This window comes from Varanus komodoensis, unplaced genomic scaffold (assembly GCF_004798865.1).
Source record: "Varanus komodoensis strain SLA01 unplaced genomic scaffold, ASM479886v1 scaffold35, whole genome shotgun sequence".
Lineage (NCBI taxonomy): Eukaryota > Metazoa > Chordata > Lepidosauria > Squamata > Varanidae > Varanus > Varanus komodoensis.
The window spans coordinates 9,535,843-9,555,719 of NW_025335856.1; the positions used below are offsets into that span (position 1 = coordinate 9,535,843).

At 40.0% G+C, this 19,877-nt stretch overlaps 1 protein-coding gene across 1 annotated transcript in view; it reads left to right on the plus strand.

The window, feature by feature from the left end:
• Nucleotides 1-19,877, plus strand: part of ARHGAP32 (Rho GTPase activating protein 32) — a 198,014-nt gene that overhangs the window by 86,696 nt on the left and 91,441 nt on the right. Inside the window, exons 4-5 of the mRNA XM_044439533.1 lie at nt 476-560; nt 17,608-17,694. Of these exons, the coding sequence (XP_044295468.1) occupies nt 476-560; nt 17,608-17,694 (172 nt within the window). The remainder of the gene's footprint in view (nt 1-475; nt 561-17,607; nt 17,695-19,877) is intronic.

Sequence of the window (19,877 nt, forward strand, 5' to 3'; positions counted from 1 at the left end):
TGCTGAACTTTTGCCAGTAACTTCTGTAGTTGAAATGCCTAGAGACAATTGCGGTACATCACCAACTTTAAACTCAGTAAAGGATTCAGAGAAAATGTTCTACCTCCAGATATACCAACCAAGGAGTGAAGGGTGGTGATCCTTTCACAGGCAAATTCTGGTTTCATTTGAGCCCGGTTATTGATGTTGCTTGGTGCCCTCAATAACTACATATTAGAAGGTGAACACCTTGTCCCTGCATTTTTCCTTAAGGCACTGGCTTTCAGTGGGCTTGAAGGCACTCTTTCCCCTGTGAAAATTCCATGATAAATAACATAACAGATTCCTTTCCTTGCAGAATTCTCTTCCTCACTGTCTCACCTAGCAGCACTCCACCTTCTGTTGGATTAGATATCCAGATGACACACAAGTATCCTCTGTGTTCCACTCTGGTCACTGCACTAATGTGCATCCGATCTATTGCTTTGTGTTTTAGGTTATCCTTTACCAAGGGCCACTTCCCAAAGATGGCCGAATGTGCTCACTTTCATTATGAAAATGTGGACTTTGGAAATATACAGGTGAGTTTACCTAGATTTTTTCTGTTTTGCCTAGACAATTTAACTAAAAGTAGTTTCAAGAGCATTATAATAATTCACATATCCTGTTATTCTTAGATATCTATTCACAAAGTGTAAATGCTGCTTGACTAGGAAACTTTTGCTTTCTCTCATTCTTCTTTACGGATGGGCAGTCCAGTCTGGAGCACTTTTGAGAGAGTGTAACCATGTTCCATTGCCTACTGAGGTCTGTGTTGCTTTTTAACCCCCTGATATTTGTAACAAAATCGGTCCTATTTAAAATCAAGGTTTAATGCTAAGTGCAGCTCAAATTTAGATTCTTGGTTGCATATCTCATTTAATTCTTTCCTTCTGTCATTAAATATGACATGAAAATCTTCCCACTCCTTGAAACAGATTTCCACAGTGAATCTATTGTTGTAAGTGTTCAGATTGCACATCCTTATTGAAAGTAGACTGATTAAATGGCTTGTATAAAGGAGCGTTGAATCACAGTCCAAGAGGTTATGAAAACAGTCTTGCAAATATCTCTGCTCATTTCTGATAACGAATCCTTAATTGTGAGCTTGTTCCTTGTTTGACAACCCTTGGAAATAGTTCCTTAGCTTAACCTAATTACACTACCCACATGACTTTAATAAGCCTGTGGCTAAATGCTGTATTCAGTTATATTCCTTGTTACCACTAGCTCATTCCTAAAGTTACTCACATGGAAGCAGCTATGAGAACCATCCTGTTGTTTCCAGGAGAGTGTCCCAGGACCACAGTGTCCAACCTCAAGAGGGATCCTCCTGAGGTTGGACACTGATCTGACCACACAAGAGTGAGTCAGAAATGTGACACCACCCCCTGCCGCCATCTTCTTGCAGCCTGTGTGGAAAGCATATGTTTGCGGCCTTCCACAGCTGGAAATTAACACTGGAGAAGGAGGAAAGGGGGGTGTTCAGGTGGGGAGGGAGGCAAGGAGCCTGAGCTTCCCTTGAGCTTCTTTTCTTCTTCCTGAAGTGCCAGAAATCTGATTCCCTCTGCCATCTCATCCCCCCTTGCCACCTTCAGCACAGCAGGACATGGCAATCTTGGAAGCCCATGAGGTCAGGGGCTTCCAAGCAGTGAGGACACCATTGATAAGGCTGTTTCCTAATCCAACTGGATGCAGATACGCAGCTGCTCTATCAACTGAGATGATCAAGTGCTTTCTGAAGGGCTTTATACATCAGGAGAATGAACTCAATCAGGGACATTCTTCTAACAATGCATTTTATTGTCATAGGCTTGGAAGGAGCTAGCATATTTATTACGATTGCATCATTTTAAAAGTATGTTAAGCATGTTTATCCTGCTCTTCAGCCAAAAGAAGGGTCTCAGAGTGGCTTACAAAGATCAGTAATAAGACAGCTTCTTCCCTTAGGAGTGCAATTTGAAAGATGCAAGACAAAAGGAATTGGGAGGAAGGAGGGGGAAAAGCAAATTCAGCCACAAGTTTTTAGTACTGCTTCCTGAATTGCAGGATAATACTAAGAAACTATACACAATCTGTGATTCTGGTATTGGTTTTGATGATTAAGTATTTGTTGAACATGGGTGTTATTTTAATAGCTCAATGACTAGTTAATAGTTATGTACACCCGTCCATGTTGCTAGTTTTAGATTTGTTGCCTGGTTAGTTGTACTTTGCATTTAGTCACTCAAATAAAATATGAAATATAGGTCATGAATTGAATGCCTTTCCCTACCCGAATCATGCAAATACTTTATTTACCTTTCAATGTGAAACAACACTTGATTTACTTTTAAAAGTGAAACAAGTAAAACCAGTCTTAAGGTTAGTTTTTCCATCAATAAATGGAATGTGCACGTGTGTCTTCTTTCTTTAGGACTCTCTCTCTCTCTCTCTCTCTCTCTCTCTCTCTCTCTCTCTCTCTCTCCCTCCCTCCCTCCCTCTGTGTGTGTGTGTGTGTGTGTGTGTGTGTGTGTGTTTTAGTGCTTTTTCAGTTTTAGTTTAGTTTTAGCTGAATGTTAAGTATATGTTAACTAGATTGTGTGAAAAAGCATTGCATATGTAATCTTGATGGGCTAGGATAATCTCTGCAGAAAAGTAGGAGGCTACATCTTTAGTGGTTCTAAATTTCAAAAAACGTTTATTAACAATTGTTCATCTTTTTTAGCTATATTCAAGTGAATCCTAATTAGTGGAGGGGAAACTCATTGAGAAATGACCTCATTTTACTTCTTAGGGGATTATCAATCTCTCTTGCTGATGAACCCCCACACCCAAAAAAGAAAAAAAAAACAAAAAACAGCCACTGTGAAGATATTGTTCTTGAATTCAATTTCATACATTGGAGAAAGAAGAAAAATGTAGTTAAATTTCACCAGCTTCTTGGAATATCCCTCCAAACTCACCCCCCACATGCATATGGGTGGAACTGAAGAAATTATTTGATCCCTTTTTTTATATAAACGGGTTTTCTGAGTTGCATTTTGGACCAAATAGATCCCCCAGGGGATTTGCAGTTTAAAACTTTTCTAAAAAGTGTACCACAGCACATGGAAAGGAAACATAATTTAAAACCAGAAATGAAGTTCACCTTTAAAGTCACTCAAAAACAGGACAAAAGTGCTGAAAAGGCCTACTGAAACCTAAAAAAGAAGTGTTGAAAACCTTCTACAATTCAGTGGCACAAGGGCTAAAGACTTCCTTTACCAACAAAGCATGTCCTAATCCTATAACAGCCGGCAAATTGCAGTCTTCTAGTTTCCATGATGAATTGCATCTCCCCATCTTCATTTTAAAATATGCAGCGCATCTGAAAGTGTAGTGGCGTCATGTTCATTCCTGCTTACTGGGTTTTGAGAAAATCAAATGTGTTTTCCCCAACATAAAGAATATAACCTTGACTTCATGGTACAGTGTTAACACTTTTTGTTGAATTTTTGAATTATTGATGTACGACTTTTCTCAGCCCATCTTTGGTTAGGAAATTAGAATCTAGGGTCTTGCTTGTTTTATTTAAACAACTCTTACTATTCTTTGCATACACTGCCACCTGGTGTTCAGAGGATGTGTGTAAACCCTGTTTCTCAAGACTAACTAAAACATCCCAAAACAGCAGGCAGGAACTGAGTTTGCAAGAATGAGGAAATACATTCAACCATATCGTGAAACAAAAGGCTGTTTGTAACACTTTCAACATGGGATTGCATGTAAAACCAGGCTAGGCACAAAAATATGTATTTATTTATTTAGACAGCTTATATGCCACCCCCATCGCATAAGCCTTGGGACAGCTTACAATCATAAAATCCCACATATAAATACAAAAAAATTAATCGAATAAATAAATATACATAAAATAAAATAAAATAAAATAAAAACAGCCTGGTCAGTTTAAAATCAACAAATCAACCTTAACAGTTAAAATAGCATTTAAATAAAAAGGTCTTGGCCTGGCACTGAAAAACAAATAACGATGGCACCAGGTGGACCTCTCTGGGAAGCACATTCCATAGGTTGGGCGCCACCGCAGAGAAAGCCCTCCTCCGAGTAGAAATCTAAAAATAGATTTCAATTTGTCTCAAGTGGTACTTATACATAAATGTGGAAGCTTCCCGTTTGAAACAGCTAGAAGTACATTTGTTTCTCTTCCAGCTGTGTGGGATTGGGGGGACTCTAGAGGAGGCGTTCCAACCTTGTGTCACAACCTGGAGATCACTAGGAAATCAGTAGGATTGACTGGCTGCAGTACCTTCAAGTCTTCAGGTATTATGCCTTGAAGGGACTGCTCTTTAGCACCCGCCACCCCCAGGGGACACGTTTGCCTTGAGGAAGATGATTTTAATATTCACAATATGTGGAAGCAACACTGGATGGGAAATTGTCTCCCACAATGTTGTAGCCTGCCCTGCATCTTGGGAAAACCACCTGGATTTGGCCAGCCCTGTGCGCTATGGACAATGCTAAATCGAATTCACGGTGGCCATGGCAGATGTGCCGGTGCCCTTTATAACAGGGGCAAAATGCCATCACCAAATTGTGATGGTGGGACTGAAAGGCAAACTATCCAACACGTAGTGCCAAAGCAGAGCTTTGAAAGGAGTTTTTGCTGATTTCCTGGTTGTGACAAACGAAGCAAAAAAATTATATCTGCAGTTTAGATATATGTTAATGATGTTTTGGTTTTTCTATTTTGTATGTCATGTTTTTATGCCTGTGGCTTTTTGTTGTTGTTGTTGAAGTGTGATGTGAATGTGCCATATGATAAATAAAATAAATTTAGATTACGGTCTCCAGCATTTCTGATGATTGTATATACTGGTCGGGTCTGATGGAGTCCAACAGGGGCTCAAATTCAGAAAGCTTCCATACAGTATCTAGGCTCCCAAATTGGAATTCTGTGCCAAGTAATCCCCGCTGTCAGTTTAGTGTTATGAGCTATCAATGCAAAAGGGTCAGGGAGAGCTCTCTCTCTCTCTCTCTCTCTCTCTCTCTCTCTCTCTCTCTCTCTCTCTCTGTGTGTGTGTGTGTGTGTGTGTGTGTGGCGGGAGGGGGAGCATAATCACACAGCTTCATTTAAACTACCTAGCCAATGCTTCAGTTGCAGAATGTGCCTGAGTCCTCACTTAAGTTTGTCAGACAAGCAAGGGTTGTGTCTTTCTGCTCTCCCTTAGCAGTTAACAACTGTAAAATCTGCTGATTTTAATGAGAGAGTTCAGGGTCATGTTTATAATGAAGAGAAATAGGAGGTGGATGGTATAATCCAAAGATGTAACTGGTTGCTAACCAATAGCCATTTATAGCACGAAGTCTGTTGGTGGGGGGAGATCCAGGGATGATGAATTTATATTTCGTTCAGCATTACAGCTGTGTCTTGGCCATCAGGGAGAGACTCTGGCCAGATTCTGCCAGGGATGTACTTGCTGTGCAGGAATCGGGGATAGTTTTCTCTCATCTCCTGGAGCATGGCCTCACAGGAGCCTGAGTCCTCAAAAGTGGAATTGGTGCATCTGAGAAGAAGGAAGAGAAAGAGAAGCTGAAAGCATCTTACTGCGTATGCTGTAATGGTATTTTCCAGATCGTGCAGTTGTGTGGAACATGCTTATGTTTAGAGATTCATATGCATGTAATAAATGTCATAGTCACAAAAGTGAATAGAATGTTTAATAAATAAATAGTTTGATCCTGTGCACATTTACTTAGAAACCAGTCTGGCTGTGCAAGAAAAATGAATAACCTCCAATTTGAGGAGGAAAAAACAATAGTATTTGGAAGCAAATATTGGTTTTCAGTAAACACACTTCTGAGTATACGTATACAGGATTTCAACTTGTTGTGGTTCCATGTGGGCAAAAATAATAGTTCACTTTAATTGTGGTAGAGTGTTTAAACACTGAATGGCAGAGGAACGAGGCTCTCCCCTCCCCTTCTGAATTTATGTTCTGAAATACTCTGGCTGGATTTGATGTGGCTGCAGTTAGGTTTTGGGCTGAAATGGTAGCTCTGAGTCATGCTAATTTAGGAAGGAATAAAGGAATGTTCACTTTAAGAAGCAGCAAAAAAGATTTTGAAGTACGTGGACATGTACAATTAATGTTTTTGGATGTTTGGAGAATCTCCTGAAAAATCTAATTATTTAATATTGAGCTGTCCTTTCCCAACAGCCCCCGTCTGTGTATTCATTTTGTGCTAAAGGTTGCTGAATATACCATTGCTAACCACCTAAGAATATTTTTAAAAAATGCAAGTTAGACATTGAGAATTCATTGCTTGTTTTGTTTTTGAGCACCTTTTGACAACATCTATAATGATATGGAGTAAGATTCTCAGATGATGCATTAGACAGGAGCGTGATTTCACTAGACTGAATTCTTACAAAGATGACATTGTAACCTAGCAACCACTTCAGAGCTGATTTAACTCTTTCCTGGGCATTAAAGGTGGATCCTTTTTATACCCAAAGCAGTGACATTTTGAATGAATGAAGCTTAACTCCAGTGATGAGAATGCGTGTTTGTGCTGGGGTGCAGAGGGGTGTTCGTAATATCTTATTTTTGCCATTTATTTTCCCCGTGGGATTATCCCCCTGCCAAAAAAAAAGTAGCTACATATTTTCACTAACCAATTTACATTTTTTCCCTGAAATATATACAATTACACCTACAGTAAACACTCCCATGTGGCTACTTTGTGAAAGGAAGTATTAAGAAGAAAGTTTACTTTTTAAGAGATCCTGCAATAGCCGTTGGCATTTGACAGTCGTGCAGTACTTGGGAGGATTAGACTTGGAATGGGGAGAACAGACTGAAATTATTTTGCATTGAAGCTTGTTGGGTGACCTTGAAACAGTCGCAGTGGCTTGGTTTGCATGATCAAAACAAGCTACAGTGGTGTGTTTTAACCACTGGCACATGCTGGGAACCTTTCTCTAAATTCCCTACTCAGGTGTGGCTTGTGCTGTCCAAAGTCAGGTGACATGGCTTGTTTGAGGCAGATTCAACCCACAAATACCCTAAGATTGTTGTAGACTTACTAAGCTAATTGGTGGAGGCTCTACTCTGGGTGGCACTATCCGTAGAGGTTAGTTACGTGGAGAATGGAAAGAGCTTCTCAGATGTCACACACTGCCTTCTCAGTCCATCTACTTTGAAGTCTGTTTAGCATCCAGCGAAGACCTAATTAATTTTCCCTAGCATTTCAGGAAACCATTGCTGTGATAGTTTTCTAGAAGGGTATCCCATAACACCTTACAAAACAATTTTAAAGTAACAGTGAAACCATAATAAACTGAGTAATAGTGCAGCTATTTTTAAGAGACAGCATAGTCTTCTTGAATGATATTTTCAGAGCATGGTTAAAGGTGTAAAAAAGAGGTATCTTGCCACATTATTGGTGTAAAAGAGAGGGAGCTTGCCAAATTATTGTTTTTGCTCTTTTAAAGTTTGTTATTTTTTATCAAGTAAATTGATTTTATTCATCCTCTGTTGTTATGAGAATGAAACACGCTTGGGATGTAATCGCTAGGACACCTTGAGTTCCTTGGAGAAATGGCTCTTCTACAATTCTATCACTGCCTTAGGTGAGGCAGACTACGATGACAGACAGAGTCTTTTCAGTGGTAGCACCTGCAGTTATGAAATTCTGTCCTCAAGGAGATTTGCCTGGTGCCAAGTCTTGTATCTTTTTGATGGCAGGTGAAACTCTAAATTTCCCAGACTTCTTAGATCTCTTGGGTTTAATGCTGTTCTGGGCTGTTTATGCGGTTTGCTGTGGTATTATTTTTCTTTTTCTTGTTTTTTGATTCTAGATTCCACAGTAAAGCATTCTAATAATTCTTTTAATTTGAAGAGGGGGTGGGATAAGTACTTAAAATAAAGTCAACAGTTATTTGTTGTCTTAAAGTCTTTGAATGGCATATATGCCATAACGTTAAAGATCTAATTGCATTTGTGATAGGAAATAATTTCATACTGAAATAAATATTAATCTAAAAAGATGCTCTAATTTAGGTGCTGAATTATAGAACTGCTGTGGATTTTCATCTTTCTATATTTCTTTTTCTTTTAATTAAGTGGTTTTAACACAACTCTTTTGCATGAACTGACACTGCAGTCTTAGCACATTTCGATAATGCTCCGCAATGGCCCTTTTCTGGCAGCTATTTGGATTTTGGGAGAAGAAAAAAAATGACCTTCACATTTTGTTAGTTTCTCTTCCAGTAATCTGTGAAGCATGCAGCAGTAGTGCTCAGTTTTGGGTTAGCTGTTAAGGCTCTGAATTCTGGCCTCAGTTGCACTCTCTTCAGCAGCATGACTTCAAGGGGATTTCATTGGCTTGTAAGATCAGACAGGAGGATATTAGTAGAAAAGAAGCAGGAATTGGATAGCGAATTGAGTGAGATGGTGCTGTTATTCCAGACATCAGATGGAAGTATGCCTTTTTTTTTTTTTTTTGGTCTTCTGAATCGCAGCAGCCAACTAGTGCCTAGCATGAACACTACCCCTGCATGCATTCCTTCCCTCCCTTGTTTCTCTTGGCACTCCTCAAGCTCCATGGCTCGTCTTGTGGGACCTTTCCAGTGAGCGTGCGAGTGAACAACCGAAAGGAACAGCACTGATTCCTCTGCAGCACAAATTGAGCATGAAATGGGCAGTGTGGAAAAGGCTAACAGGGCTACCAGGGGAGAGCTCAATGCCTATTCATAGTCACATTCCACCAAAGAAACGGTAGAATTGGAAGAAGGGCGATCAAGCGGAATGTGGAGATTTTAATTTGATTTTGCTAGGCTGCAGTTCCCGTGTCTCAGAGCTGATGCCTGGAAGGTTTTTTCAATCAGTGCTGGAAAACTAAAGACAGTTTTGGAACTCTTAGGCCTTGACTAGGGATTCCAGCTATGGAAAGAAGCAGTCATTGTAGCAAGGGTAAGTGTGGTCTGGATGGGCATGGATTGTTTTTAAAGCCATATTTTTTTAAATGTTGAAACATATATGGTCTTAACTGTACAAACAGCTGGGAGATACTTTGAGTGTATCCCAGTATTCAATGTTGACTGTTAAGCAAATAAATGCATTTAATTCACTTCTTTGTGTGTAGTTCTCCACATTTAGTAGCAAGACTTTTTATACAACACAGTTGCAGGCTGCAAAATTGGGGGAAGACATAAAATCATCCGTTTTTTCCTCCTCTTCTCTTTGAAGATTAACCTCTGGATTGCCAGTAAATTGGCAATAGCTAAGTATATCTTAGTGTGTCTGAGTTATGATAAAGAAATATTCCTCCTTATGCTGCAAAGAATTTAAAAGAAATTGGAAGCCAGTTGGACAAAATTTAGCATGTTTCTATTAAACTTTATTTGCATTAGTGGCTAGTAACAGTGTGTGTCTGTGTTCAGATAATGCTGTGCCATGCAGTGCCCGCAGTCCCGAGTTACATGGATAGGTGTCATTAATGTTACAACAATGGAATGCAGTGGCACAAATGTGTGGCACTCAGTATAAGGAGGCCGCAAGAAAACCTTCTGTTGATGTGCCTCAGTGCTTTGGGGAGCTTTGAAACATCTTCATAGGTGCCAGATCCTGCTCTGAAGAGGTGAAGCTAGAAGAGAATTGAAAGGGCAGACAGAGGCGCCATATGTTAGCAGTGGAGGTGCGAAGCTCTGCCTTCTCCTGCAGGTCCTCTCGGATTCGGTTTAATAGTAGGCATGTGTCTTTGCAGGCTACAGGTGGATGAGGGTAGAAGCAATTGATGATATTTCACCCTTGACTAATTATGCAAACTATTTCCAAAGATGTTTACAGAGTAAGACAGGGATGAGACGTTCACTGCCTCTTTTGGTTCAACCATCATTCACCTTCTTGCATTTTCCTCCTCGATGGATCTTAAGTAATAAAAATGGAACAGTTGATCTCACAAAGATTAACTTGTATTTTGTAGTCAGAATTCATACAGTTTTTGATGTTGCTTGCATGCCCCTTCAAGATTACTTTTCCACTCTGATGATCTTCAAGCCATATCTAAAATTGTAATGTGGAAAGAGTTCATTTATGTGTCTGCTCAAGAAAAAAAGGATTATGGCAAGAATAGAGATATGTGGGAAACGTGCTCTCATGACCAGACAGCTGCAGACCTTGCTTTTTATTAATTCTACTACAGCTGAGCTATCTGTTCTGTCGCACCACAAGGGGGTTCGTCTTCAGCTGCTCCAAATGTGCTATTGGACAGCTTTGCACATCATGCTAAGCCACCTTGCGAAAATGATATAGTGCACATTACATGTGCAACAAGCCATGGTGCACTGGACACACGGTTGGGTTCACAATGGCTTGCTCTTACTCCTCTTCCCTGTCCGCACTCCAGCTGATATCCCGGTGTCCTTTGCAGCAGAACCCTTCTTGTTTCTCCCTTTGGATCTCTACTCCTTCAGTTTGTTGTCTCTTCTTTTTGCCTCAAAATGGCACAACTGAGAAGATTTTTTTTCAAGTGATGAAAACATTGCATTTGTGGTCATAATTTGGAATTATTTTATTTCACAGGTGAGCACTTGTGTAGTCTTGCCTTTTAAGTGTCAATTAGCAAAGTGGAATAGGTAATGAAGATAATGATCTCCCCTGTGTTGTTGGTCAGCAAAGGAACTGCTTCACCACTCCCTATTTTCTATAAGGCTTCACACATTCGCTTCACATACCCTGCAGGATGGCTGTTCTCCCCTGTTCCATGGCTTCTGGAAAAACAACCAGTTAGTGTCCCTCTCCCTTCACATTTGTCCATCCATCTGTAAATGCTGCAAGACAGCATGATTTGTTGATTTTTAATTACATGGATTCTACTGTAAGTTCATATTCTGAGTCTAAAAGAAGTTTGTTCAAGGAATGCTTGCTGGACAAATAATGCAATGGTCTTACTAATTCCTGGCAGTACATGTAATTCTGTTATTGACAATTAGGCTTGCAAACAATGTATTGTTCTTGCAACAGCTTTGTCATTTTCTAAACTGATCTTTAGATGCCATCTTGGTGAAAAATGAAGCTACTGAATTTTTAGATGCACTTGGGTGTAGTGTATTTTTAGTTGAAGATGTTGCTACTGCCGAGGAAACTTTGTGATGAATTCGGTGTTTTAGAAGGAGCAGAAAGAGGACTTCCGGAACAAGAACCTTGGGAAAAGCTCCTTGCACTTTCATCAGTGTGGTCCTCCTCATGTAGATCAGTGAAGGCTCTGCAATATCTTCGGGACACATGATGCAAGGATATATTTTGTCATCCTAGTAGCATTTTCAGATTCCATTGAACAGTAGTTGCAAATCACGAAGGACTTTCCAACATTTTCACTGGAGGACTTGTAGTATTGAAACACCTCTCTCTGCTCAATGTTGGTCTCACCATTTCACTGAACAAAAGAAAAGAGAAAAATAATTTAGTGGCTAACATGCTAGGAAACATCAAGCTATATTGTGGGATTGTTGCAACAAAGCATCAGAGGAGTGGGAACTAAGTTATGGTTAACATCAGTCTAACTATCTTAACTGCAGGTAAAAGGCAGGGAAAACTGCAGGGAAAAAGCTGAATTAGCTGAACTGCAGGTAAAAGGAAGTTCAGTTTTCTGGATTTAGAGAAGTTTAAACTCTTTCAAACCAGTATACTTTCAGCTTCTTTCTGTACTTTGTCCCAGTCCTTTAAAGCCTATTTTGCAGAAGAGAACCAGATCCACCAACTATATCAATAAGAGGAAGCCCTCAAGCAAAGAAATTGAGACCTTTCTTTGCTTGTGGCAATGGCAGTGCCCCACAGAGGCAGCATTTGGAAGTTTTAGTCTGAGTTTACTATTTGGGACTTGCTAGGTTGTAAATCAGTGCACAAGTATTTTAATGATCTGATTACTGGACAGGCTTATGTCATGTGTGGGGCTTCCCCACCCTCCTCCATCCAAGCAGATCAAGACAAAAAGCTTTCTAACTGAAGTCTTCTTCTGCTACAGCTGCCCTGCCAGGCAGCCTTCATAAAACAAAGCAAGAGTAATGCAGCAGGCAATAACCATAGAAGCATTTAGGTTAGACTATTGGCAATTAAGGAAATGAGACTCGGCAATACAAAGATGATTCCAAACAGAATGCGAAAGGTGCTGCAGCTCTTGGTCCAGTTACCAAGAATGTCTGAGATTTGTCAGTTGGCCTGCCCTTTCTAGCAATGTACAGGGATGGGAAGGGGTGTCACAGGGTCATGACCTGTTCTCCCCTGTAAACCCTGCATTCTCTCAGTGCATAAGTATAAGTCTAGTAGAGAGTTTTTTGTAGGACTTTTCCCCTGTGTCATGCATGTGAGTGAAAGGGGCTTTCAGGCTTGCTCAAATCACATTCAGCCCAAGGGTCGCCCCTTGCCTTTGCTAGGGAGGTACCTCTGCATGCTGGAACCACCTAGTTTTATCTTGCATTATTGACTGGATATGTACTCAAGGGTTAACTGCTGCTTTGGCAAGGTGAGCCTTTTTTCTATGCTGCACTGACAGCAGGATGGCATTCGATGTGGATGAGTGCAAGGTCTTGCACATGGGTCATAGGAATGGGTGTCATAAGTACAGGTTAGGGGACAAGTGGCTGGAGAGCAGCACTTGTGAAAGGGACCTTGGAGTGCTAGTTGACTACAGGCTAAACATGAGTCAGCAGTGCGATGTGGTGGTCAAGAGGACGAACGCCATCCTTGGTTGCATAGCCAGAAGTGTGGCTTCTAGATCAAGAGAGGTATTACTACCACTCTATATGACTCTGGTGTGCCTGCAACTGGAGTATTGTGCTCAGTTCTGGGCTCCACCTTACAGGAAGGATATAGCCAGGTTAGAATTGGTGCAGGAAGGCCTTGACAGTTATAGGTGGCCTATAAATATGTGTAAGTAAATAAGTGTAGGGCCACACAGATGGTGGCCAGCTTGCAGGGAAAGCCATATGTGCTGAGACAGAGGGAACTGGGTCTTTTCAGCCTGGTGAAGAGCAGACTCTGAGGGGATCTGTTGGCGACATATAGGTACGTGAGGGGGTGTCATATAGAGAGGGCTAGAGACCTGTTTTCCCCCATGGAGGAGGGCAGGATGCGTTCTAATGGAGCAAAGCTCAAGAAACCAAGGTTCAATTTGGATGCCAGGAAGTACTCCCTGACAGGACCCCGAGGGTATGGAATAGGTTTCCATGGGAAGTGGTTGAAGCCCCAGCGGTGAGAGTGTTCAAGGACAGGCTGGGCATGCACATGGTAGGCATGTCATGAGCAGAGCCAGCTGGGGCTGGGGGTCAGACTCACTCTGTTTCTGTGTTTCTATTTCTGATAAGTCAGCCAGCTTCTTTTATGCTGCATTAATAGAAGTATCACTTCCAAATCATGTGAAGTACTGGTTCCTCTCTACTCAGCACTCTACTCATCTGGAGTACTTCACCCAGTTCTGGGCACCATAGTTTGAAAGATGCAGGCAAACTGGAAAGGGTTCAGAGGAGGGCAACGAGGTTTACCTAGGGATTGGAAACAAAGTCTTATGAGAAGAGATTGAAAGAATTGGACATGCTTAGCCTTGGGAAGAAAAGAGTTAGGCAAGGTATGATAGCACACTTGAAAGGTTGTCACACAGAGGAACACCAGGATCTCTTCTTGATCAGAGTCCAGGACATAGTATAATGGGCTCATATCACAGGAAGACTTTCTGAATGTTAGAGCAATACAACAATGGAACCACACCAGAGGCTCTCCCACACCAGAGGCATTCAGAATACAGCTGGCCAGCCATCTGAGAAGGGAAGTTTAACCTGGAGTCCTGCATTGAGCAGGGGGTTGGACCTGATGGCCTTCTTGGCCCCTTCCATCTCTTTTATTTTATGATTCTACGATTACTTGCCTACGTGTGTGATGCACAGTGATCACCTGTTTACCTGTAAGTTATAGTTCCTTGAGTGGCATCTGTGCATTCACCTAACTCAAGCACTATCCCCACCTTGATGTCAATGTTGAGTTCCATGACTGATGCTGAAGTCATTTTTTGTATATGGCGTTGAATCTGTAGGGAACTCTAGCTAATTTCTTCTACTGTACAAGCATGTCTGCATAATAAATATATTTGCATGCGTTTAGGCTATGCTTAGGCATATATCTATGAATGTAACTGTCATGGCTCTCATTAATCACATTAATCAGTGGAATGCTGCTCCATGCAAGTCTGATTAATATTTGTTCTAAATACTTTTGCTGCAATCAAGGAAACCCTGGGCACAGTAGAAGGCTCAGTGCCATCTGCAGCTGCTGGAATAAACATCGAAACTGTTGTGTAGATACCAGAATATGTGATATATGGAATATATAATATATAATATTTGGAAATACATTGTGCTTATTATTGGATATGATAATCTGTCTCAAGTCATAGCAGTGTATGTGTACTTGAGCGGCTTTTTATGTGGAAACATTTTAAAAATGTATGTATGTATGGCATGCCAATCCCTCAACAGGCTGATCCTATAGAAGTAAAATCAATTTACTGTATGTTTATTTTATAACATTTTTACTGTAAAGAAGAGTCATGTGATCTCTGTAGTCACAAATTCACAGCTTTGAGAATTGTAAAAGCAAGCATCCATGAATATTATCTTCTAGATAGAAAAAAATGTCCAATAATCTTACAGAAACCTCTGGAAGAGCAAGACATTGTGAATGGTTTAATGGAATTTATTTACCCAGAAATGTAAACATTGCATGAATATACAGCCTCATGCAGCATAACTAATAATGAATCCTTCTCTCATGATGAATAACCTTTGGATTATAATGTATCTCAAATAGAAAACTATCTTTAGACAAATTTTTCTCCAAAAACCATTTTATTTAAAAATCCAATTTAAATTAAAAAATGTGACATTTTGGATTCTTAAAAAAAAATCATTGATTTTATCCACCCTGTTGTTAACTCATCCTTCAATGGGATTTTTGGAAATGTAATTGGCTGAGGAAGAGGATAGGATATCTTAATGAATGAAAACATTAATCAGTAAAGGATTGAAGGATTAAAAAATTAATGAATAAACTTTTTTTTCTTTCCCAGCACTGACAAAATGTAGAAACAACAATACTTTCCAAATGTCATGACATTTTGTTGTTTGATTATAGGCAGCCTCAGTGCCTGCTCTAAATGTTTCCGTGCCTTGCCAAATAGCAAGCTTATATTCTTGCATTTTGGAAAACTTAAAACACTTCTGGTTTCCATGATACAATGGCATGTTCATAGCCAGGTACAGTGTCAGTCTTTCCACTCACTTCTAGTTTGGCTGTATGTTTCTGCTAGCAATGCATGTTTATAGAGGACAAATAGGAATGGATTTGTGGTTGATACTTTAGTTGTTGACAGGTCTAAACTGTAAGCAGCGGTTGGAGATAAGCCAGGAGATGTGACTGTGAGTCAGGGATGCAGAAATTGTCCAGAGTTATACAGAGCTATAGAGAAGCAAGGACCAGTAGCATCCACGTTCAGAGGCACCAGAATCCAGAAATTAGGAGCAAAGGACAAACCAGGTGCTGGGACTGAAAAACAAGCCAGAGTCGAGACCAGAGAATACATGGAAATGTATTGGCGTTTGGGAAGGCCTTCTTACTCTTATAGTCTTTCTTGTACAGTTGGATCCAGTGGCTAGTCCAGGGTCTGAGGGTGCTTAATTACCTTGGCCAGTGCGCCAATCTGCAGTTTTGTGGCTCACCACATGGGACAGCTATGCAGGGAACAAGATGTCCCTGGTTCAAGTCAAGCAGCTCCTGATTGTCTTGTGTGTTTAGATAATTTTTCTTTCGTTTATCAATCTTTTCTAGATGTTTGGTTAGGAATTATTTCACATGACGCTGTTGTGAATTCAAGAAGAGAAAATTAAATTACCATTTTCTGAACACAATCCACCTGCCGCCAGCAATTCTTCCACCCCCAGCATACAGTATGTTTTCAATTGTCTTAAAACTTTCTAGAACTTATACTTGCAATCTTGGCTAATCAATACTAGGGCATCTAATGTATTTCCGATACATTTGCATTCCACACAGTGCAATAATCTAATTATGTTTTCAGCCCTTAAAGATCATGCCTGAATTGGGAAACCATCTATATTTTTCATACGCATAATGGAACAGTTTTGTTTTTAAACAGATCTTCCAAACTCAGAGTATTTGAAAATTTCCTTATGTTTGAGCTGCATGTGCACTGAATTTCTGTTTAATATTTATTAAAATAATCCAAAATCAAAGGTGTTCTTAGCTCTCGTGTGTGTGTGTGTGTGTGTGTGTGTGTGTGTGATTACCTTATGAAAGTATATATACTCAACTAATTAATGTTCAGAAAATTATGCCTGGTAGATTGAGATGTAGTCACTCCCTTTTTATTTAGCCTATAATCCTATACACTCTCACCTGAAGTAAGGCCTTGAACGTAATGAGGTTTACTATATAGAGAATTGCATAGTCACTATATTATATGATTTTTCTATGCTTTTGTGCTATAGAAACTGTGAGTGAGAAGTGAACATCAAATCAAGGTTCATGCTCTGCTTTAAATGGAGTGTCAACTATTGAAGAGTGTCAACTATTGTCTTATTTTATTCTTTTAAATATCAGATTTTCCTTTTTTCCCTTGACAATTAAATGCATTGAATAATATTGAAAGGAATGATAAATTTCTGGTTTTTTCCTGTTGTATATTTCTGTCCTAGCATGTAGGAGATTGGTTGGAAAGCTGAGAAGACGAACATCATTAGAGGATGTTATAATATCTCAGGCCAGAGACAGCTGGGCAGTTCCCCCCAGTATGTCTTCCCGGACCACTAACCACACCTTCTAGTTCTTCTTGCCTATAAACCATTCTCTCTAGTTCTCATTCCTAAGGCTCTTTTAGTCCTTTTTATATATAAACTGTGCTAAACTAGCTGCTGGCATGCAGACCTGGATGAGGAAATGAATGGTACCATTCACAAATGCCACACCTTTGTTTTATGATCTTCTAGAATATTTACTTAAAAGCAAGCAACTGTGTAGACACAGTTTATGCCATTTCCATTTCATATTGAAGGTGTGGGATTGCATGATGGAATCAGATCTACACAGGGTGAAGGGAGGACTGGAAGACTTTGCACACATAGTAAATTAGCATGTCAGGAGAATGACTTCGCCTTGACATCTGTCATCCCATATACAGGAAGGTGTTGCTGCTGCTATTGTAAAATGCAGGATTCCCTATCTGAACCTAGCGCAATCCTTTCCATGAGCTTTGTTGCACCAGCCTTGTTAGCTCCCCAATGTGGCAACACTCATTTCTGATATGGCCACCGGCGCATTCAATACTCTCCTACAGGTTTAATCTTTAGCTTTGGAGTCAATGATACCTGTGATTTCCTTATTGGTTATTATACTCCTTCGCAAGAGTTTTATATAACAGACACTAAGATTCCTTGATATGCAGAGCTGGATTTGGATATCCTGCTTTTGTGTGCCTGGTTTATCCCAGTTCACTAATTTGGCCTCTTCCTCTCTCCTCCCCACCTGTTTATTGGAGTAGCTTTCGCTCCCAGAAGAACAGAATGACGTAACAAGGAATGGCTGTGAATCCAAGGAACTCGTCTACCTTGTACAAATCTGTTGCCAGGTAAGCTTTATGATTCTTGCTCTCCACTCTTTATGAAGCACTGTGTGAGGTATATATTTTATTTCCTTGCCTTTCTCACTCATTTTCTACTGTTTATGTTGTGGTGTGAGAGAAGTATGGAGTTTAAATAAGAGAAATAAACTTCTGAGCAAGTAGTAAATTAGTTGCAATAATATTTATTCTGGAACTGCAGGTTCATTTGTATGCATATGCCTGAATTTTTGTGTATTTTGCATGCGTAGTGTGTTTATTTTCATTCTGGTTAGCCAGTAAATTATTTATTTATTTATTTAGAAAGCTTCTATGCCACCCCATTTGCCGAGGCCTCGGGGCGGCTTACAATAAATAAATAATAACAATATAAAACAATATAATATAATTGGAGACGTCCTGGTCAGGTTGGTAAAAGGATGGTTAAGCTGTTAGTTGAAGACTGTAGAAACATTATGGCCATATTACTAATATTTCAGAAGGAGTTTTGAGCTAACTGGTGGGCTGAAGTGGTGAGCCAGCAGTTTTCTTCTCATAAGTTAAAGCTTACAGATGACTCCTTAGACTAACTTGAACTCCATAACTGGATCGCCTCAGTAAATCTAGGGGAGCTACTGGGAAAACAAACCTTTATTCAAATAGCTGTGTTGCTGTTTTAGAGTTTGGGATATTGAAGTACTCAATGTTTTTGTATGTCTGCAGTTGATGTGCAGTAGGTTTCTGGTGCAAATATGTTTATTGAAGCAATTTTTTCCATGCCTAGAAAATAACTCTTCAGTATTCCAGTCAGAATGAAGATTATCCTTTGTGAATTTTCTGTTATTGCTTAGTTCTATTATAAAATATGATAACTTGTACCCAGTGTTGGCATCTGGGAAAACTTATCTATTTATTTACTCACTTATTTATTTATTTAAAGCTTTTGTAGACTGTAGTTCTGCTGACGTCTCAGGATGGATTACAAGAAAAACTTGTTGAACTCTTCTTTTAATCACTGTAACAATGCAAAAAAAATTCATCTAAATAGAAGTTGATGAGTATAGCTTATCTCTTCAATCGATCAATGAATAAAGCATATTTACTGTCCTAAGACACACACCGTTGAGGCATGTGGCAGTGTTGATGCTCCACATTTATTTGGTTTGTGGAATCGACAGCCATAGAAACTGTTTCCCTAGATTCTATGCCAGGCTATTTAGCCTTCTGTTATTTACCTATTGATCCATAACTGTTTTAAAACACAGTATGGTACATACTGATGGTGTCCAGAAGATTGGTAGTTGTAGTTTATACTTCTTCGTGACCTCAGTGCATCACACTTGAGGTTTCTGCTCCTGTTCAGGAAGCTTCTGTAGCTGTAGATTTTTTGGTTGCAACCTTTCCCCCACTGTCTAATGCACATGTCTGTCATGGGTTCAGCTTCCCATCTCATGAGACAACAGTAGCTTTTATGCTAAGCGTTTCCTCCCCCCTATTTTATTCAACAACAATTTCTCTTCTTTTGTGTTTCAATCTATACATGTTTCTTTATTCTATTTTTGCTTTTGTTATTCTCTTTCTTACCATGGAAAATTGTGTTGGTCATGAAGAACTCTTGTGGCTCTGCAGGCCCCCTTTCACGAACGCATTATGCGTGGCGGCACGGTTCCTCCAATGGACAGCCCTTCTTTGTGTGGAGACCCACATATTGTTGATGCTCAGCCACACTGCCAGGCCTTCACAAAACAGGCCAAGCAGAATTATGCCAGTTGGCTCTAAGCTTTAGGAAAAAACACCTTCAGGCTGTGGAGGTGCCAAAAAGTCCATGGCATAAGTCCATCTCTCCGATAGTCCTCCTCTTGCGGAGGTGACTGTGCATTCCAGTTCAGGCTGTACTGATCCTCTAAACAGGTGGATTGCTGACACACAGAACAACTAAGAAATTGGCAAAGATAGTGAGTCCTGCCAAAAAAGTGGAAAGAGAAAAAAAGACCCAATGTCAGCTCCTTCTTTGCCAGCAAAACCATCTATATGATTTCCTTCTCTGGTCATGTGATCTCTGATGCTACCTATCTGGTTGTGATCATATCAGAAAAAAGGGGAGACAGCTGATAAATGTCAGCTTGGACTATCCTCAACCTACATCAGGGAATCCACAACCCAACATCTGCACTTCAACATCCCATTTTATCCTGGAACCTTTCCGTAGTTTG